Here is a 22,529-nt window from a genome sequence, read left to right on the forward strand (position 1 = left end):
TTGAATAATAGATCTTAGTCTTCTATTTGCCAGAATGAGTGATATATTCTTTAGAGATCTTAAAACTGTGTTGATCTCTTTTGGACCACTTTGCTAAGTGCCAAACATCTAGTTAATTTTCTATTATAGAGAATGTGGATGTTAGCACAGATACATGAATCAAGAAGGTTTGAAAATGTATTGCTCTCATAAGCTTCTAGCAGTTTATTACAATTTCTCTTTTTAGATGTGTGTATGGTTGGGTTAAATCTATATGTTGGTCTAATTTGATACAATGGTTGTGGACAATTTACCGGATCTCCTCGTATGTATCAGGTTTAAATACTATAATGGCATAGCTCAGAACCATATGGAGTTTAAATCATCTTGAACTCTCTTGTTGCACACCCAAATTAGTTACATAAAACTACACAAGGGACACAAAATTTTTAGTTTGACTAATGTGTTCTTATTAAAATTGTGTACAAAACATTTGAATGAATAAGACCAATTTTAACCGAGGTGAAGCAATGATTGAAAGTAGTGAGTAGAATAGAAATTGTATCATCCATGAAGAGGCCAAATTTGACCTATGGAATGAAATCAACATATCATCTTGTATGTGACTCCTTCCTAAGAAGGGAGGTTTTCATTGCATACCTTAGATATCTTCAAGTATCAATTTGGTTGCATTGATACTCAAACATATAATAACTATTCCAACCTACTTGAAGTCAAGACTCATAGCATACATTCCACCTATTTACCAATGGAACATTAATACCAAAATATTTGAAACTTGGCACCACTTGCATTAGTTCTCCAATAACTATTCCAACCCACTTGCAGTCAAGACTCATAGGCATAGATTCCACCTATTTATCAATGGAACATTAATTACCAAGATATTTGAAACTTGGCACCACTTGCATTAGTTCTTTGTATGTAAATGTGGGGTAGTGTCTTGGTTGTATTGCCTTTATTGCCACCATTTTTGTTTTGTCCGTGTTAATAGTTAGTCCACTAATTTAATACAATGTGTCCAATACATTGAGTAAGTGTTGCATATCATCAAACAACATCAACGTCTAGGAGTATAAAAATAAGCTTATGCATCAATTTTGGACAATCCAATCCTTCTTCAAGTTTATCAATGGATAAACCAAAGAACGTGGGAGAGAGATGGCACCATTGCTTAACCCCCATGTTGCTGAAAAAGTACTTCAAACCATAGTATGAACCATGCATACATTCGCATCCGAGAAAGTTTTAATCATTCGAGTATGGTAAACACCCTCGAAGTATACTTTTGTATTCATTATTTATTACAAGGTATTTTTTTTTTAAGGTAAGAAAGTTACGATAAAAAGTGAAAAAAAAACACAAGAATGTTTTGATAACATATGCATTCGTATGACAAAGAACGTTTGGCAATGCATTCCAGACTCCAGTATATTACGTACTAAGCTTCAAACCACTATCCATTTTCAATTAGCACGTAACTTGATCACACTATCATGTGATAGCTCCATATACTCATAATGGCATTCAAATCTGTATTATTCTTTTCCAAAGCTCACTCCTTTGTATGATGTCGAAGGACTTCTAAAGTCCAAAATATAGCGTTTTCCCTTTTAGACAACCTTCTTCCATGATAACTCTTATTGTAACCAAATGATCAATAGTTGAAACTTGAAACTTTTGCCTGCTTGACAAAGTGCTTGTTTGACACAAAAGATCCAAATTCGAACTTAAAACTATTTGATTAGTTGGGCTGTTATAATACCCAGTTAGTCCTCGCATTTTCTTCAATTATTAGACACTCTGTCATGACATGGTGAAGTAATTCTGACACTATGAGGTAAGGAACAACGAAATAATTCTGACATTTTGAGATAAGGTACAAAGAAGTAATTTATTCTTCGTAAGTTTGAATTTGTTTTGAAACATATGGTCTGGAAATGTATCTCCCCTCTTTGTGCCTTTCACATTCATCAAAAATTTAGAATGAGAACAATAAAAGCCATATTGCATAATAACAATGTACATGAGCATGATAATTCTTACTATGAACAAGGGTAAACAGAGATTCAAATATACACATGGATGGAAACTCGAGATGATCTATTAGTTTTTCCACACAACCAATCACTCTTTACATCGAAATGGCATACTATCACCTGCATCTCAACACTATTTTGAGCACCTTACATGAGATTTTATAAATGCTTTAATCAAACTACACATAAGACTAGGGAATTGAGAAAAAAAGTAAACCATACCATTGAAGGGGCTTGTACTTTTGGAATTCCTTCTTTGTTCTCTTGTTTGATCACCAAACACACACCAGTGAAGGTTACATGTTTATCTCATAAAATAACTCCCACCTTCCATAAGAGGGAGGATAGGGACATATTGTCTTCTCATAAATTCTTTGGGTTTCCAAATCTCATTACCTCCTCTCTTATTACCTTCAATGACATTAGCACATTATAATCACCATTACCTCTCTTATTAATTCATCATTAACACGATTTGCCATTGTTCATCATTGTTAATGCTAATGCTGGTTCTGAGAGTCATCTCAGGCAACCTGAAAATGACAAAGGCTAAAATAAATATATTTGAATTTGACAAAGCCATAGACAAATCATACCTACTCGTTCTCTTCAGTGAACGAAAATATAGCACAAGGATCAGTTTCCAAACATGCCTATCTATCTACCTCTTCATCTTCTTTTGAGCTGAATAAGAAGCAATGAAGTTAAAGACCTAACCCTACACTTAAGAACATTAAAACCAAGCGGAAAAAGGGTGGGCGGAAGGTAGAACTCACCCTAGCAAAAGAAGGTGAAATCTACAACTTAGGGAACATCAAGGCTGAACTAAAGAAAGATTGGGCTGAAGTAGTCAGAGAAGAAATAAAATTAGAACTTGAAGCAAAATAATCTGGGCAGGTGGAGGTAGCTAAAGAACATACAAGCTCACAAGGCAGGCAAAAGACAGTTTACTGAGATGATCACGTTGTTATCAACGGCAAGGCCATCGAACAAAGACTCATAGCCTGTGAGACAACATAATCATAGCTACATACTGTAGTTCGGAATTGAAACAGAGCACTTTGGACCCACCCAGGAAGAATGGAAGAGGCCATGGCTGGACTTATCATAAGCAAGAGAGCCACTTGCCTAGCAACGCACTGGAAAACCAAAACCCCAATCAAGGATTCACAGCTATAGCATTCGTATGAAAAAAGCTTTTATGATGTCCTTCACCAACCCCTATAAGACAAGAGTTCCATTCCATTACCTCCACTTTATTCACCTTATACAAGATTGAGGCAGTCATCCAGTGCCTTCAATGGGTGATGGTCTGACCGTACAGCACTACAAGGTGAACACCTTATGTATGTGGTAAGCTGACTTGCCCCTATCCTCATGCACATGTTCAATACACACTTGGTAGAGGGCCTTCCCAACAGATCAAACATAAACACAATTCTGCCTCATCATAAGTAAGGAGACCCCTTCCAACCAGGGAACTATTGACTCTCATGATTGGCCACACTTTCCAAACTGTATGGAACAGAGGTCAACACTTATCTTGAGGTCAAAGGGATATGAGCCCCAGGCCCAGCTTTAGGAGGCACTACTGTATGGAACGGAGGTCAACACTTATCTTGAGGTCAAAGGGATATGAGCCCCAGGCCCAGCTTTAGGAGGGCCTTCTATACTGATCATTTCCTTGCATCATGTTGGTTGGTGAACCAAGTACCGGCACAAAGAAACAAATGGATGGTTGTAGATTTCCGCACAAAGAACCACCCACACAATCAAAGTTCCTGATGATATGATGGGCAATATATGCAGCATACGAGCAAGTGTTGGGACAAGATAGGTGTCCAAGAGGGCTATTTGAAGTCATTACAAGTACCATCCATGAGAAACAAGGATGCCCACTCTCCCCTACACACTTCGAGGATGCTATGGATAGATAATCATTGAGGATAGAGAGGCACAAAGGATGAAGTGGCAAGATGATAAAATGTCAAAATCGAAATATTACATTGCAAATATAACCCCCAATGTTGGAACCAATACAAGGTAAAATTACCAGAACATATCCAATCGCATCTCACAACCCCCATGAGCTCTAGCTCTTGGAGAGCCTTAAACTTCTTCAAACTCGCTCACAAAAAATAGGTGTTGAGGTACAATCATGGCATCATAACCCAAATACGAAGATATGGAATGTATGCAATGAAAACCTAGTGAAGGATGATGATTCATATCACTTACTTATCAGATGCTCCGCATATCAGGTAATTAGACGGGCATGATAATGTAAGTGCATTACTCAAATTTCCACCTAGAAGGGCGAGCACACATTGTGTGTGCATTATTTTCACATTGAGAGTCTTTACGACAGAGTAGTAAGCCCCCTTCTTAGGAAGGAGTCCCATACAGATGATAATGTTGATTTGGTCCCATAGGACACACTTTCCATGATTCTACCTGTTGAATTTACAGAGTCAATTTTGTTTAAAGCAGTAAATTAGGTGTGTTATGTGGAGGTCTCAGCCAATTATATAGATATAAGAAGGGATCGGATTTACCTATTATGCTACTAGCAGACGGGCTACTATCACTGCTACCTCCACCACTACTACCACCAAAGATATAGGTTATTACACATTTATAGTAGTGAGTACAACTTCCCAAAAAGACTTATTATTATACATTGGTTCTTTATTTGTAGTGTTCCCCGATTCTCCTAAGACCTGCACAAGCAATATTTTCCAGGCGAGACCGGTGCAAGCAGCATTTTCTGAGGAGACCTGCCTGCAATTCTACTCCTCTAGCAGAACCTGTTAATATTTTAACTGATTCCTAATAATTTAGCTCTATAACCAAAAACTCTGGTATCTCTGTAACCAAAAACTCTGGTATCTCTGTAACCAAAAGACTTGGATCACACAAAAGGCGCCTTTTTCTATGAAGATGACCTACTAGAAGGATCACTTCCTGAACTTCTCGATTCACGCAAAGACCAAGATATATGGATATGTCTACATGCCCCATACTGTTCTCAAATCAATAGGCGAACTCAGAATCTCCTCCCACCAGCTAGAGATTAAAACAGGATGAGCAATTCGCATGCATAATGAAGAAAGATTTTGTGATTAGGGAGGAATATTTTTGTGTACAAGTGCCCAGCATACAAGCACATCAAAGAGAAGAAGCATGCCACCATCCATGCAGGCTTCACCACCATTCAGCAGATGATGAAGAAAGCTGACCCATGGCACTTTGGCCAAAGGTTTCTTGAGCTTTGAAAACACGGGGAATCAGCCCTTATATTACACACAGGATGCAACAGCAATCACATATCATTGACTTCTTCTTCATCCCACACCTCCACTGAGAATGTGCTGAAGATTCATCATAGAACGAAAAGAGGAATGCTGATGACCATAGAGACTTACAAGTAGTACCAGGGTAAAAAGCACCAGAACCATACCATCACAAAAATTCGGAGGATCATTGCTTGCCATGTCTAAACCACCCGAGGACACTCAATTGCACTCAGTGAACTTCGTCATAGCCTCACTCCATTGTACCAACCAACCTTTGATACAATGCTCTCTCACCACTACTTAACACATACCTATTCATTACGCACTTGACATTTCCACAATTATTTAACTGCATGCTTACGGTCATTATCATGGATATTTAGGAAACCTTGATCTTTTATTTTTGTTTCAGAATGGATAACATGAATTCACCCTTATTTATAAACATGATTGGGTCATAGGTCAAATTTGATCGATAGTGTAGGAAATCTAGAGCTTTTATTTCTGTTTCAGAATGGATATCATGAATTCACCCTTATATGTAATCATGATTTGTATCATACACCAATTTTGATCTCTAATTTTGTAATATCTTATTTGGTCTTATAGGCCATTTTGGCCTCTTAAAAGGCGTTAATATATCTTTCTTTCTTTCTTTCTCTCTCTCTCTCTCAATGTAATGGAATCCAAATTCAGAATTCATAAATATAAGGGCTCTTACATTCCCTCCTTAATCTGACATCCCCCCCTTATAGTTGAATCTGTAAGATTGGCTTTGTTTTATATTTGAACTATGTGGAATAATCTGAAACAAAAACATTTTGCAAGTGGCATAAAAGGAGATCCATATTTTCTCATTGATTCCATGCTGACTACTAATCTGTTGTATAAATGCGTAATTCTGGACAGATTTCACACAAAATATTCCATACAGATTGACTACCATTAAAAACTTCAGAAGACAAATATGAATGTGCGTGCAGGTATGTGTATTTGTATGTATGTATGTGTACATAGAACTTCATATGATAAATCAGGGGAAAAAAAAATCTACCATTTTGTTTTGTCACAAATCAGGATCTGGCGAAGAATTAGACAAAGAAAAAGGGTGTTTAGGGACTTGGGCACTTTGCTTTTTGATAGCCTTCTCCACAGCTTGTTGGAGGGCATCTCTGCCGCCGACGAGAAGCCGAGCTATAATCTCAGGATCTTGTTCGAATCTCGCATCTTCGAATTCTTTCCTTGAACTAGCTCTCAACACATCTCTCCAAAGGACACCTTTCTCATTAGGCCACAAGAAGAATCGTGAGGCACGAAGGATATCTCTGTAGAGAGAGAGGGCTTCCCTTCTGGTACTTGTCAAGCGATGCCGCCGAGCTTCATCGTCATCATCGGGTTTCTTGCTGCGCCCAGAGACCACATGCTTGTCAAGCAGCTCTTCTAAATTGTCTGGTCCACTGTGAAGAGACAGAGGGCGCCTCTGATCTCTGATGATGATGATGGAACCAGAGTAGCCATGGATCCTTCTACAACAACAATATACTCTTACTCTGTTCATCTCATCTCTGTGCTACCTATGATTGATTATCTCTGCACATATATCTTAAATACCCCTGAGTTTTCCTTTATTCTATACAAGATGCCCCTGAGTTTTCCTTTATTCTATACAAGATGCCCCTGAGTTTTCCTTTATTCTATACAAGATGCCCCTAAGTTTCTCATTGTTTCCTTGAAACCACCCACCTATCAAGTCGTTGACCGATTTGTGTTGTATGTGCACTATTCGATTCATTCCCTCCCCCTCCGCTCTCTCTAGGATTGATGATGATGGGAATTTCAGGGAGATACGGAAAAGGTTGGGGCCATTTCGGAGAAATCAAGAGAAGCTCAAGTATCTCAGAGATGACAGTTGTGTGTGTGCATGTATGTATATATGAATGTATGCATGTGTTTATGTGTATGTATGTGTATATATGAATGTATGCATGTGTTTATGTGTGTGTATGTATGTATGTATATGTGTGTGTGTGTGTATGTGTATATACAAATGTATGCATGTGTTTATGTGTGTGTATGTATGTATATGTGTGTGTGTGTGTGTGTGTGTGTGTGTGTGTGTGTGTGTGTATGTGTATATACAAATGTATGCATGTGTTTATGTGTGTGTATGTATGTATATGTGTGTGTGTGTATGTATGTATGTGTGTGCGTGTGCGTGTGTGTGTACGTATGTGTATATATGAATGTATGCATGTGTTTATGTGTGTGTGTGTATGTATGTGTATATATGAATGTATGCATGTGTGAATGTATGTATGTATGTGTATGATTGCATGATTGTATGTATGTATGTATGTATGTATGTATGTATGTATGTATGTATGTATGTATGTATGTATGTACATGCATGTGGAAAATTGAATATAGAACTCATTTACAACGCAATACATATATGTGTGCAAATATATCTATCGATGCGTTCATATTTCGACCTTAAAAGACAAAGTTTGGAGTTGTTTACATGATATATTAACCAGAAGATCATGCTTTATTACTTTATATTTCCAATCATAAATCTTTGTTGGGAAAAGCAAAACAGACTACACATCTCCAACAAAACTTTAAAAAACGATGAATTGTAAGCCTTTATGTGTGTGTATGTGTATGCATATATGCATGTAGCTACAAAGTAATGTCCATACATGTAAGTCTATATGTGTAAACATGTCTAAACAAAAATTGTATGCAATGTGTATGTATACACTTCAACAGAAATAAAGTCTATATGTGTGCAATTGGATATAAGCTTTGTTTATAGACATTGGCATATAACACTCAAAAGTTCCCTTCTTGGCATAAATTTTCTCTTTATTCCAATGCACAATGCAAATTGTAGACATAAACAGCAAGGCTCACATTTTACTATATGTTACTCGACTAGCTTACAATCAGTCCAAATAAGTTTTGGAAAGGTTTATTTCAAATGTGCGTGGAGCAACACAGTTATAAGCTTTTCCTAATGGTCCATCAAACATTTGGAGTTGATGATTGTCATACAAAGGCACATTTAACTTTCCAATCAATATTGTGAAATGCACATAAGAGATCAAAACCAGCCTAATTAGCTTCTACTTCTTACTCAATTTATAGTTGATACAAAGGTAACCCATTTGGGTTGGCTTAGCTAAAAAGGGTGGCACAAAGGAACACATGCACACCACAATTATTTTTTGTATCCTTCCACCAATGGATAACTGAAACCTTAAACTTCATATTATATGATAAAATATGGAACAGACTTCACATAACAATTCCACATTTTCAGTTGAACAGGTAATTCAAAATTAAAGTTTGACAAGATAAACCACCAAAATTTCCATTCCAATTTATAATATTAGCAATTATGATTGTTACAAGAGTTTTGACACAATCTCCATGAGATCCACCAACCTCCACCTTAAAAAAGCATGTGATGTTTTGTCTTCTCTTTTGGCCTGCCCTATGTGCATGAGGCCTTACAAGCAATTTATTAGTTCGATATGTAATAGAAGCTGGTACAAAACAATCACATTAACCTCATCTTTGCCGAGGGTAGCCACTGAAACAGAACTTCAGGATGCTGAGAACTCTAGGAGGCAAGAGAAAAACCATAGCAAAAGCAGATTCAATGTTTGTAAATCATTAAGAGCAAGGGCAGACGTACACCAAAAGTAATTGCTCGAAAACACCATATATATTGATTATCTCTCAAATGGCATCAGTTAACATAATCCAATATCTGTTGTAGGCACCATAGCATTACTCATTCTATTGATTGATTATGTTCTCATTTGAATCGTCATATCAAAGCAAGGAGTCTCTTCGCTGGCTTCTTGCATTTCTTTCATCACTAATTCGCATGATGAATGCACTTCAACTATGTTTCCGAGGATTGAAAATTGCAGAGGTAGCAATAGTAGCTGTCCTCTCTCACTGAAAAATCCCAAGGCTGTTAGCTTGAATAGCAGCATACTCCGAGGCTTGAAAAAAACGGCAGAAAATTTCCAATATCATATGCCAGAAAATTGGAAGAGGCTGAAATGGTTGGTCACTCTCACACCAGAAAGATGGTGATCAGCTTTGCTGATCTTACTGCCTTTAACTTGGGGTGAAAAGTCGGGCATATAATTCTCTACTTGTTTTAAGGCACACTCGGAGTCAAGAAAAATAGCTACCGATGATGCAGCTATTATATATAGTTTGGCTTTGACTTCTTTGTGGCCCTCAGGTAGTGTGGATCACCAGCTTAAAATATTTCTGAGAAAAACAATACTGCATCAGTATAATCGAGCTCAACCAGAAAAATAAAACCAGAAATCTATCAACTCATCATATATTATATGGAAAAACACCAAAAAACCTTTCTAATTGTTGGATACTTATCAAAATATACCCACAGTTCAAAATTTAGCACAACGGAATAGGCAATCTAGTTATTTTTGAAAACTTGGGGGTATTTTGGCAAATACCCAGCAAGTTAGCGGTATTTTGGTGCCCTAAATGGATTTTATAGCAATCACCTGCTTTGACAGCAACAAAGAGGGTTTATCAATCCGGAACAACATACGGCAACGCATGGATACCAACTGACGGCAAATATACAACTTCAGCCCACACCTCCGGCACCTCACCTTCTTCTATGTTTTTCTTCTGATTCAATGGTTTACAAAGAGATAGCCATTCCTCATCATCAATTGCAGACCACACCTTCTCGGTGTTCGTAGCTTGTGCTTCTTGCCTTATTAATTCATCTTCAACTTGAGAAGTTGGTTTAATAGATACTAGATCATATGATGCAGTACTACCGTTACTTGCCGCCCTTGCTGGGGGTATTAAGGAAAGATGATTACCCACTTTACCATCAGGTTCATTCCCCCTATGTGCAATCAGCAACCCATCTGGGAACACTGTATCTCTAGAAATATCAGTTTGTTTTCTTGGAATAGTGATGGTTTCATGTGCAGCCGCTGAAGTGGTTGTGTTTGCATCAGATGATGGCCTTCCATTTGTCGACCTAATCCCCTCATCAATGCCTCCATGTTGAGTTCTTTTTGATCGCTTGTCTTTATCTGACAAAGCACAAGCATCATAGACCCATCAAATGTTAAATAGGTGGGTAATGATGCAAAGCCTTCCTTTCTTTGGCTGATGTAGTTCTTGGAGAAGTGGAGGAACAAATATAATTTTTCCTTACCACGATGTGAGCTGTCACCATTTGTTTCATTGTCTCTCCTCCTCTTCTTCTTTTTGTCCTTTTTGTCCTTATCTTTGTGCTTGTGCTTATCTTTCTGCATTCTCTTACAATATTGCAAAAAGTTAGAACGCTTTGCATATGTCAGTTGATGGTGAAAACTACTGAGATACTATTTGGGATACCTTGTAATTTTAAAAGACAGTCTAACACACAGAATTCAAAGTTTACAGTAAAAATATCAACAAAACTTTGGCTTGAAATCTAAATCCTACATGATAACTAACCACAGATTTCAAGTTACATAAATGAAGAAAATATCAGTATCCAAGAACAACATTAGTGGACAATATAGGTGCAGTGAATATCATTAGCAAATGTCCATTGATTTGCACTGACTTGACACTCAGCAAGCAGTAAGTGTCAAATGAGCATATAGTATTTCATCGTCGTAGCTCATTGTTCTATGACACTCCCACAAGTTCATATTTTGGTACACTCCCCCACAGAAGGCAGACACATGAGCAGACCTCCGATGGATATCATCAGTAAGAGAACCTTTCATGTCAATACATCTAATCCTATTAACAACAGAACACTCGGCATAAAATTCTAAGTTCTAGTCACAGCAGAATTGGGATTACCAGAACTGACTCCACATGGGATGAGTGAGCCTGTCTACGTATCTGAAGAGAGAGAAAGTGAGTGTGGAGGCGTCGTTTAATGACTAGAGAACCAAAGCCAACCAAATAACCCCAGAAGTTTCAGCATTATAATGATAATAAAAGATACAAGAATGATTAAATCGTGCCCCTATAAGAAGATAAAAGCATACAGACATCAGTATTTGCTAAATTAATTCTACAGAAGAAGTTAATCCAAATAAACTATTCAGAACACAAAAGATGTAAATCAAGTTTATCTGCACCTCAATAACAAGAATGCAGCATGGTATCTGGAATAAGAAAATTACTCTTCACAAATGGAATCACACGTCAACATTCCTTTCAGTTTGAATACATTTTTAGTTTTCATATTCAGCTTTCCACACGAATATACTGCTTCTCACTTCCTTTAACAGTTGACAGATTTACATAGCATCACGATAAAAATGGAACCTCACTTTTTGTACTCTAACGCTGTCAAATGCCTAACTTTTATCCATTTTCTGCAGAGGGTCCAATTTTGCCTAAATAAACAACTCTCAAGCCAATATTGCCCTGTAAGCAAAACCTCAAGAGTTCAACTCTCACCCACATCCTCGGTTTCCAGAATGATCCCAAATTTAACCTGATGACACATCCAAAGCTTACACTGTTCAAGGCTTTATTTACATATACCCAAACACTGACAAGCATGCAAAGGATTTGTTTGGAAGCAATGATACAATTAGCAGGGATCAACAGAAACAGCTAGAACTTGCGAAACATTGGTCATTAAGACGTAACAAGCCGTGATGCCGAAATCATCCATCACTCAAAATGTCAAAAGAAACACTGCTAGCGCATGCCCTGTCTTTGATGCAACAATTGCATATTAGAATCAACACGGATCATAAACCTTCAGTGAATAACCCGATTTCATCTGCATAATGACTATGTCACCCATTACTAAAGAATACCAAAGGAAATATTTGCATGCCATACAACACCTTTGATGCATACTTAACTAGGATAACAAACCATTAGTGATAAACTTAGCTACACATGAGTTTTCTTCTGCACTATCCATATCTATTTACAGAGTAATTCTCCACATAATACTAACTTTCACCATCAAACCACATTGCTGCAGTAAGTGGTCAATGAAAAAAAGCAGTGATCAAACAACAAGCTTTTCCAAAGTATCTGTTGCTATTTTTCACATAACATGCCACTATGATTAGCCTTTGATGATAACCTTAGCACTCATGATGGGCATTCCAGAATACCATTTCATATCTACTTACATGCTATTATGCTGCTTAAAGGCATATTCTCACCATCAATGCATCACATGATAGTGAATCTGATATGCATTGCAGCAAAATGTCCAAAGCAATGATACAGTCATGCAGTAATAAAAATGGTGAGAATTTATAAAGCATCAGTCTGCTTTATTCATCTCACAAGATACCGAGGCAATGTTGATATAGCATACCACATTCAAGATGCACTGGTCCAATAGATGGATATCACAGACCTCAACAAGAATGCAGTATAGTGACGATCAAAACCTTTGGTGATTGCCCTAGTTTATCTGTATATGACCCTTCACTGGTCACAGTGCGCAAAGAAAACTCAAAAGCAACAATAACATGGTATACCACATCTGTACGTGGATGCAAAAAATGGGATATTAAAACAAAAATGTCGTATCAGGATTGCAGCCCTTAGTGATTTGTGCCATGACTATTTCATCCATCACTCAAAGAATATCAAAGGCAATACAGGCATGGCATATAATACCATATGCTATGGACATCGACAAAAAAAACATATACAATCAGGATGACAAAACATTTGGTAATTTGCATCATGACTACACCATGGTAATCGAAAAGGAAATATTGACATTGACATGGCATATCATATCTATGATGCATTGATGCAACAATGGGGTATCAAAACAAAAACAAATGAGATTAGGTTTACAAATTTTCATAATAGTAAGAAAAACATTGACGTGACAGATCATGTCTAGGATGTGCATGCCAATCATCGTTTCACATGGAGAATATCAAAAGAAAAACTGTATATGATTAGGCGGATCTAAGCCTTTCGTGATGACTACACTTTTGCCTAAAGACTATCAAAGACAACATCGGCATGGTATAGCTACATGATATGATGATGCAATCATAGGACATAGAAAGATCTAAGCCTTTCACACCAACTCTCGTTCCACGGCATGCATACAACAACTAGGATGTGTTAATGTAACCATTGGACATCAAAAGAAAAGAACATACGTGAAAGGAAGGATCCAAAACCTTTAGCCATAAAACCTGGTCATTAGGAAGCATGCCAAAGGCAGCATTTGACATGGCATACCACATCTAGTATGGGTGGATATGTGCGATTTTAGGAGGAATATTCAACCTTCCTGATTAAACCCTAGTTTCAGAATGAAGAATGTATCAAAATCGAACATCAACATGGCCTACAACATCTATAGGATGCGGCAATGCAGCCATTTGATACAGAAAACAAGGACATGTACGTGAATAGGAAGGGTTGCAAACCTTTGGAGATGACACTAGTTCGATCACATGAGGCTTCTTCTCATATCCCGGGGGCGGGTATGGATAGCAACGAGACATAGTCTGATAACTCTTTCCTTGGATATTCCTCTTTCAGCCCGATTGATACTCCAACAAACCATGTCAATACATCCAACCTTCTTCTCTTTCGCTGTTTCTGTATATATATATATATATATATATATATATATCCACGTTCTCGAGACCCTTCTCTCCCCCTACATCTGCATATCAATGGTGCCCCTCTTCCCTCTTTCTTGAAGCTATACAAAGTAGTTCAAAGTTGAAACCCAAGGTTTTCTCACGATGATCTTTTGGTCCAAAGGTTTTTTCTTTTTTTTCTTTTTTTCTGGTCCAATGTGGAGAGCCCAAAAACAAAACAACCCTACCTCAGGGTCACCTGCGACTCTGTTTTCTTTGAACGTATAAGGGTTTTCAAGAGCAGGCGATGAGCTTAAGGCTTCGCAGACCTTGTGATCAATCTGCGCGATTTTAAGATGCAATACAGAGCTTCCTGTGCTGCAATGGTAAGGGTGGGGGAGTTAGGGTTTCCCGGGAAATGGTGATGGAGCAAGCGATGGGGGGAGGGGGGGGGGATGTATTACTCAAGGGGTTTAGGGTTAGGGTTAGGGTTAGGGTTAGGGTTAGGGAGTCCTTGCTCTGTGCATGAAAAAAGAAGAAAGGCAACAGCTTGTCCCCTGCTCTCTGTTCCACATGAGAAAGAAAAAAACCATGGAAATGGGGGGCCTGCTCTGTTTTTATACTCTCTCTCCTCTCTCTCTCTCTCTCTCTCTCTACACTCTCTCTCTCTCTCTCCTGTTTTCCATTTCATCAAAGGGCACATTAACATACCCACAACCAAGAGAGAAAAAAAAAACAGAACAAAAAAGAGAAGAATGAATGAAATTTTCATATTTGACCTAAAAATAACCAATCAACCCATCAATCATACATACATACTTACATATGTATGTATGTATGTATAGTATGCATGTATGTGTAGTATGTATGTATGTACAGTATGTGTGTATGTATGTATGTATGTATGTATGTACAATATAGTATGTGTGTATGTGTAGTATGTATGCATAGTATGTGTGTATGTATAGTATGCATGTATGTGTAGTATGTATGTATGTATATGTATGTATGTGTGTGTAGTATGAATGTATGTATATATGTATGTATGTATGTATGTATGTATGTATGTATGTATGTATGTATGTATGTATGTACTATGTATGTATGATGTATGTATGTAACCTAAAGGTCCACACACCATCATTTGCGTTGTCGATCTCACCTTTGAGGCTGAGAGGTCGTTGCCTTTCGATCATTCATTTGCGAGCCTCCTAGGCAGGCACAAGATCACAAAGGCTTTTTATCATAATACTCTTCATTGACGGCATTGGACGTGAAGGTGAACAGAATAGTCTTCGTCGAGATGTCTAGCCCAATATACTTTGTTTCTCTAGACACATTTCTCGGAAAATGCGTTCTGAATGTCCGCCCCCTTGGTGATAATAAATAGATGGGAGATATTGTGTATGTATTGAAGTGGATACTTTAGATATCTGACTCACTCTCCAATCAATATAGATTGGTGAGCACTTCGTTGCAAGTGCACATGGAATGATCAATCAAAGGGACATGGATACTCTAGTTGATATCTCACTCACTCTCCAATCGATATCTTCTTCCCTGATACACCAAGAAGAATCTATAAAAGCCAAGCACCCCTTTGTATCTAATGTTGATTAGGCTTTAATAATTTGTTGAGTTTTTATAGTGGATTAGTTGTTTATCGTTGTAAAATCATTCATCTTGGCACCCTTGGGTATTACTTGTATCTGCTCTCATATACAATCTAACTTATCTCCCCTATGAATATACTCAATCCTGATTCTTAATTCTTTATAGAATCATATCTTAATTCGTTATAACTGTAACCCTCAATAAGCACTTCGCCTCATGTCTAGATCAATGATTTTGTTTCCAACTTCATGTCATTAATTGCAAGGCTTTCACCCTACCTTGGCAATGTCATCTACTACAAGTATTCACGGAATCAAAATACTAAAAATTTGTAATGAATATTAAGATTAAGAGCATAATGGTTAAAGGGTGTTTAATATCAATGGCCCCCCCTTGAGTGGAGGACAAAAATGAACATAAAATGCCATCAGTGTCCCATACTATCGAAAATCAACTTATGTTATATATTCGAAGTTGAGATAAACGGAAACAGAAAAAAAGAGCTCTATTCTTAGAAATATTGAGAACTGATTAGATAGCATATAGAGTTACAATCACATATATGTATATCCAAAAACAAACTTTCTATTGCATATGAGAGTAGTTCAGAGTAGTAGTCCACTCGTGGACTCACACCTTAGAGCTTAGATGGGATTTGGACTAGTTGACTACAAAATTAGTGGGGACAGATATTCTCAGTTTGCTCTCAATGTTACATTAAATGTGCAAATCAGTTGATAGCAGTGGGGATATTCCTTTTTTGTCAACTAACTTGTCGTGTAATACGACCTAGCTCCCTAGATACAATCTACTGCTAGATAGTACTCAACTTAAAGTTAATGACACATACTTCAAAACTAAGTACATCTTAACTTGCCCATAGAATATTCTTTTAGTGACTTGACAAGTCAATCCTATTACTCTACTTCCCACTTTCCTAAATACATTCTATCTTACTCATCTACAGTTTCCTACATTGACACCTTATAGCCCATATGGTTGGGTTGCACAATAACTACTACTCATTTGATGCGCTATCACAAAATGTGCACTATAAGAATATATGTGAGGATAAATTGACAACTTGGGGTTAATCATTGATTATATGTAACACCTCACTAATGGGGCACTAATAGAGTCTCAAGATGTCATAATGAAGCGAGTAGCTAGTCCTCTATATGTAGCCCAACTCCTTAGGCTCCCATACCACATGTTCTCATGTGCCGTGAATTGTGATCCTTATGGCTATGTCCCAAGTCCTAGGATAATTGGTTTCCCACTTATTTTACCCTCAAACTATTGTAATTAGCCTTTGGAATTGGTCCTTAAGGTTATGCATATTACAATACCCTAGCCCAATGATATGTTAAATTGCAATGCTAATTATTAGGATAACAAAGGCATCAATGCATTTTATTTCAAATGATAGATTGCGTCCTTTTGGTGGGTCTTTTTAAGACTTCATAAAATATAATGATTGTTTGTGCAACAATATTTCAACCACTATGGCAATATAAAATATGAATAAATAAATGTTCAATAGTTATAACTTATGAGAACTAATCATAATCACAAAACAAATGCACAAAAAATAAGTCATCTCCAATTTGTATAGGGGCTTCAATGGGTCAAAGCACATCAACAAAGTCATGGATGAGTACTTTGACAATGCCTTTTTTTAAACTTATACCCATGCATGCTTCCTATGTTTACAAGACAACAAATAGTGATTATAGGTACATAATGATGTTGGCAAACTTATGTAATGGCAAGTCAAATAGGTTATTTCCTAGCTCTACTTATGGCCTCTTCGTGAGATAATATGGACTCGGGTTTTAATCATATGGTGTATATCCTCTGTAAAGAATCGGTGATGATTCTGGTAGCGTAAGAGATATGTGTGTGTGTGTGTGTGTGAGTGAGAGAGAGAGAGAGAGAGAGAGAGAGAGAACACAAGAAAAATACAAAGAAACAAAAAACTATTAACACTAGCAAGAATGAGCCAACAGTTACAAAGAGAAGGAGAAGGTGCTTATGTAGTCATTGTCTCTCTAAGTTATCTCACTAAAACGACCCCTTGAGAAAGGGGTCGAGCCTTAATTACTTAAAGAATATGTGTCATAAGATATTAACGTCTATAACACACTAGTTACTATACAAGGAGGTGGGGTGTTCACACACTTGAGTGTCCTAGAGTGTGTTCCCACACATGGGGTTGAGTTTGATTCTCAACACGCCCCTTCAAACACAACTTCCAGTTGCCGGATAGCTAGTTCGGAAAAGGTCTTCGGGTCAGCTTTGAGGCCGGTTCACTCTTGTTGCTCCTTACTCCCCTTCAAGCTCGACTGGTTGACGGTTGAAAGACCTAGTTTCATCGTGAATTGCCGTAGCTTGTCAATCCCTAGGGCCTTGGTGAAGATGTCGGCTGTTCGTAGGTTTGTGCTGATGTCTTGCAAGTCAACCTCCCCCTCTCCCTCCCTCCCTCTCCCTCTCCCTCTCCCCCTCTCTCCCTCCCCTCATCAGTGTAATCTCCCTCTCCCTCTCTCTCAAACGATCCACTATGTAGTATACAAGCTCCCTCCCTCCCTCCCTCTCCCTCTCTCGTTTGTGTACTCTCTCTCTCTCTCTCCCCCCCCCCCCCCCCCTCCCCATGTGTAGTCTCCCTCCCTCCCCCTCTCTCAAGTTTCTAACTAATTTCTAACTTTTGAAGTTTTTCTTTGACCTAACTAGTAAACCACATAAACAGCTTAACCGGTTTGTCAAGGCTCAAGCCAATCTAACCCGAGCTCAAACCTTTTATTCAAGCTCAAGCCTGAGCCGAGCCACTAAGTTGTTTAAAACCGGTTTAGCTCAACGTTTTAGGCTTGAGCCAAGCCGTTGTCGATCCCTAAGTGATAGTGCACTTCGATGTGATTCGTTCGAGTGTGGAAAACTGGATTTCGAGCTAGGTGAATACTGCTCATATTGTCACAGTAGAAGAGAATAGGATCTGATATGGGAATGCCCAGATCCTTCAATATTCATTTCAACCAAATGGCTTCATGAGTGGTAACTGTCGTGCCCCTGTATTCAGCTTGTGTGCTCGACAGTGGGACTATCGATTGCTTTTTGTTGCTCGAGGATATGACTCCACTGTCGAGGGAGAAGATGAACCTTGAGGTTCATCATTTGTAGGTTTTGTAGCTGGCCTAGTCAACATCTGTGTACCCTTTGAGTCATATCGGTGTGGCCGATTTGTAGAAGATGCTAAAATCTACAATACCACTCTATTGTCACAGTAGAAGAGAATATGATCTGATATGGGAATGCCCAGATCCTTCAATATTCGTTTCAACCAAACGACTTCATGAGCGGTAACTACCGTGCCCCTGTATTCAGCATGTGTGCTCGATAGTGGGACTGTCGATTGCTTTTTGCTGCTCGAGGATATAGCTCCGTTGTTGAGGGAGAAGATGAACCTTGAGGTTCATCGTTTGTAGGCTTTGTAGCCAGCCTAGTCAACATCTGTGTACCCTTCAAGTCGTATACGTGTGGCCGATTTGTAGAAGATGCTGAAATCTACAGTTCCACTCACATACCTTAGCACTCGCTTAACACAATTGAGATGGATGTCTCACGGAGTTTGCATGAACCAGTTAAGGAGGCCGACCGTGTAACTCAGGTAGATGATGCTTTCGACTAGCTGATGATAGAGCGTCGACATCTAGCTTTAGGTTGCGATCGAGAGGGGTGGCGACGAGCTTACACTGTATCATCCCAAACTTGTAGACAAGATTGAGGATATAGTGCCTTTGAGAAAGCATGATGCCATAAGGAGTCTGAATTACTTCTATTCCTAGAAAGTAATGGAGCTCCTTCATGTCTTTCATTTCGAATCGGATGGAGAGGAGCTTCTTGATCTGCTCAATATCTGCTAAGTGCTCTCCTCCTATGGCCAAGTCATCCACATAAATGATGATAAATACCTGTCCTCTGGAGTTGCTTCGGATGAATAGAGAATTGTTGGACTTGGACATGTTGAAGCTGATTTGATGAAGATATTGGGTTATCTTCGAATGTCATGCTCTTGATGCCTACTTGAGGCCGTAGAGAGGCTTTTTTAGTCGACATACTGCTTACGTGTGTGTGCTCGACTTGAAGCTTGGTGGTTGTACCATGTACACCTCATCTAATTCGCCTTGGAGAAAGGCGTTCTTGATGTCCATTTGGTGGAGGTACCACCCCATTGGCTGATGCGAGTGCGATCACAATTCGAATGATAGTCATCTTTGCCACTGGGGCAAAGGTCTCTTAATAATCGACATTGTGTGTCTGCGTGCAACCCTTTGCCACAAGCCGGACCTTGTACCGATTAACAGTGCCGTCGACGTTGTTCTTCACTTTGAAGATCCACTAGCATCCAATTGCCTTTTGGTGATGTGAAGAAGCTCGGATGGGCACATCTAGTCCACCATACTCACTGTCAAGTGAGTGAGCTGATTCATTTCCATCCGAGTCTTTGTACTTAGACATTTTGGCTTTACCTTTGGTCTCCGTCTTTGGACTTGGCCACGATGTGCTTTGGTCTCTTGGAGGCTCTTGTGGTCCCCTCAACCTGGTTGAGATTGGACTTACCTCTAATGTGAGCCTCAATTGATCATCCTCCTCTGCATCTATGTTGAACTCAGTTTCGACTGGGTTGGATGGAGTTGAGTGGATTGTGTACCAAGATGTCGACTCATCGAAGACAACATCCCTACTCACTCATACCTTCTTGGTAGAGGGGTTGAAGCACTTATACCCTTTTTCCTCGAGTAAGTACCCCACGAGGATACATTTTTCCGACTTAGGATCAAGCTTCTGCTGCTTCTCATCGGGAATATGTATATATGCTATTGAACCGAATATCTTGACGTGGGATAGATCCAGTCATGAGGGGTAACATCATGCACTCCTGATGTTGTGTAGCGATTCATCAGATAGACGACTGTATTTGCCACTTCAGCCTAAAATGACTTTGGCAGATGTTTCTCATTCATCATTGCCCTTGCCACCTCGAGTATGTGCCAGTTCTTGCGTTCGGCTACTCCGTTCTACTGAGGTGTGTGTCGGCAAGTAAACTCCCACTAGATTCCTTCTTGTTGAAGGTATGACGTAAAGGCGTCAGAGAAGTAACTTTGTCGCCGTCCGATCGAAGGCATTGTACATGACAATTGGTTACCTTTTCGACTTCGTTCTTGAATTTCTGAAATGCGAGAACACTTCACTCTTTTGGTGCATGGGATAAATCTAGGTATATTTGGAGAAGTTGTCGATGAATGTTATGTAGTACTTTCAACCATCGAATGTTGACATCTGGGCTGGTCCCCATACATATGAATGTATTACATCCATGATCCCTTTGCTTATGTTCCTTTCCTTTGGGAACGGTTGTCGGTGTTGTTTTCTTTTGACTGCATTCCTTTTAGCTTTTGGAGATTGATGTGGCCAATCCTTTTGTGCCACTGCTCTATGTCGGCATTGGCTCTATGAACCTTGGCATACATTGTCGATTTCATCTCATGTGAATCGAGGATGAACATCTGACCTTCTCTTTGACCGCGGGCAATGAGTCATCCTTCTTTTTCAATAAAGCACCTTCCGTCGTTGAAGTGAACTTCATGCCTTGTTCCACAATCTGGCCAATTGCGACTAGGCTCTTCGTTATTGTTGGAACATGCAAGACTTTCTTGATGTAGGTTTGGTTGACTTCTTCCCCAAATGGGATATTGCCAACATGTTGAACGGGGTGAATTGTGTCATCCCCAGTTTCCACATAGTCGGGTCATTCAGGCTTTCGTAGATCTCGGAACCAATCCTCATGAGACGTCATGTGGTTGGATGCACCCGAGTCGACAAACCATACCTCTTTTGAGTTGGAGGTGTTGGTCGGGTTGGAGGTTGTCAGTTCGCTCTGTGCCTCATCACAAACATTCCCCCATGATCGTCATAGTCGGAGTTTGAGGTGTAGTTGGTGAGTTGTCGACTTGTGGAGGCCTACTCACTCTTCTTTTTGTGACACTCTGCCTCATAGTGGCAAATCTTGCCATAGTATCCGCACTAGGCGGAGTTATTCTATCAGCTCGGTCCGACATGACAACTCCCCCTTCTACCTGACACTTTGCCTCGCGCGTTTGCAACATCTTGTTGATAGTTGAAGTTTTATTCCGGGTGTTGTCTTTTGGTTGTCCCGACCTTGGCATGGTTGGCCCCTTCTTCCATGGCCTTGCCCTCTTCCTTTGTCGAAAGTTTGTGTAAAGCATCTATCTGTCAGATGCATTGCCTCTCGTTCGGATGTGGTTTTCTTCCACCAGTAACATCGACTAGAGATCGAAGAAGGAGGGAGACTTCTCCCTTGCAATCATGGCTGACCGAATGGCACTAAAACGTGGTGCTAAGCCGCCGAGGCATATCTGCACCATTTCGTCGCCGTCAATGTTGACATTGATCGACTTGAGGGAGTCGCACAACTCCTTGATCTTTAAGGTGTAGTTGCAGATGGACATATCCCTCTGTTGAATATTGCTCAACTCTTGGTGGAGCTGAAGCTTTCGTGCGGTTGTGTTTGCTGCGAATATCTTCTTGAGGTTCCCCCGCGCCTCTTTTGGCGTTTTGGCCTCTTGGATGTAGCCGAGCATGTGATCATAGACGCATGATGCAAGGTAGTACATCACTCGATTCGTTGCTTGCTCCAAAGCTGGATGGTCAACATGTACTGGGTTGGGTTGATTTTTGTTTACTCCTTTGACATAACTCCAATAGCCGTGGACGACAAAGTATTGGTGCATCTTGTACTCCCAAGATGCGAAATTGTTTCTGTTGAGTTTCTCTGTAGGAGCGCTTCCCATCTTAGTGTTCATGTCGAACTTCTTCTTCTCTTTATTTTAACTGTGTAGGTTGTTGCTGTGATGAGTCGGTGTGTAGGTTGTTGCTGTGATGAGTCGGTTCTC

The 22,529-nt window shown here is 39.3% G+C and overlaps 2 protein-coding genes and 1 long non-coding RNA gene across 3 annotated transcripts; all 3 read right to left on the reverse strand.

The window, feature by feature from the left end:
• Window positions 1–1,987: 1,987 nt before the first annotated feature.
• Window positions 1,988–2,950, reverse strand: LOC147861275 (uncharacterized). The gene is made up of 2 exons (XR_015530128.1): window positions 2,262–2,950; window positions 1,988–2,207 (listed from the first exon to the last, which is right to left on the reverse strand). It is a non-coding gene; the product is annotated as an uncharacterized LOC147861275 (long non-coding RNA).
• A 3,451-nt stretch (window positions 2,951–6,401) lies between these two features.
• On the reverse strand, window positions 6,402–6,893 carry LOC147861276 (uncharacterized). Its single transcript, XM_087323358.1, has one exon. The coding sequence runs from the start codon at window positions 6,891–6,893 to the stop codon at window positions 6,402–6,404; it is 492 nt and encodes a 163-aa protein (XP_087179484.1).
• A 1,798-nt stretch (window positions 6,894–8,691) lies between these two features.
• Window positions 8,692–14,126, reverse strand: LOC147861277 (uncharacterized). Its single transcript, XM_087323775.1, has 4 exons — window positions 13,789–14,126; window positions 10,569–10,662; window positions 9,895–10,443; window positions 8,692–9,631 (listed from the first exon to the last, which is right to left on the reverse strand). The coding sequence occupies exons 1-3, from the start codon at window positions 13,864–13,866 to the stop codon at window positions 9,923–9,925; spliced, it is 693 nt and encodes a 230-aa protein (XP_087179901.1). The 5' UTR covers window positions 13,867–14,126; the 3' UTR covers window positions 8,692–9,631; window positions 9,895–9,922.
• Between the last annotated feature and the right edge of the window lie 8,403 nt (window positions 14,127–22,529).

This window comes from Azolla caroliniana, unplaced genomic scaffold (genome assembly GCF_043228905.1).
Source record: "Azolla caroliniana isolate FFs.n. ecotype wild unplaced genomic scaffold, voAzoCaro1.0.p SCAF_8, whole genome shotgun sequence".
Lineage (NCBI taxonomy): Eukaryota > Viridiplantae > Streptophyta > Polypodiopsida > Salviniales > Salviniaceae > Azolla > Azolla caroliniana.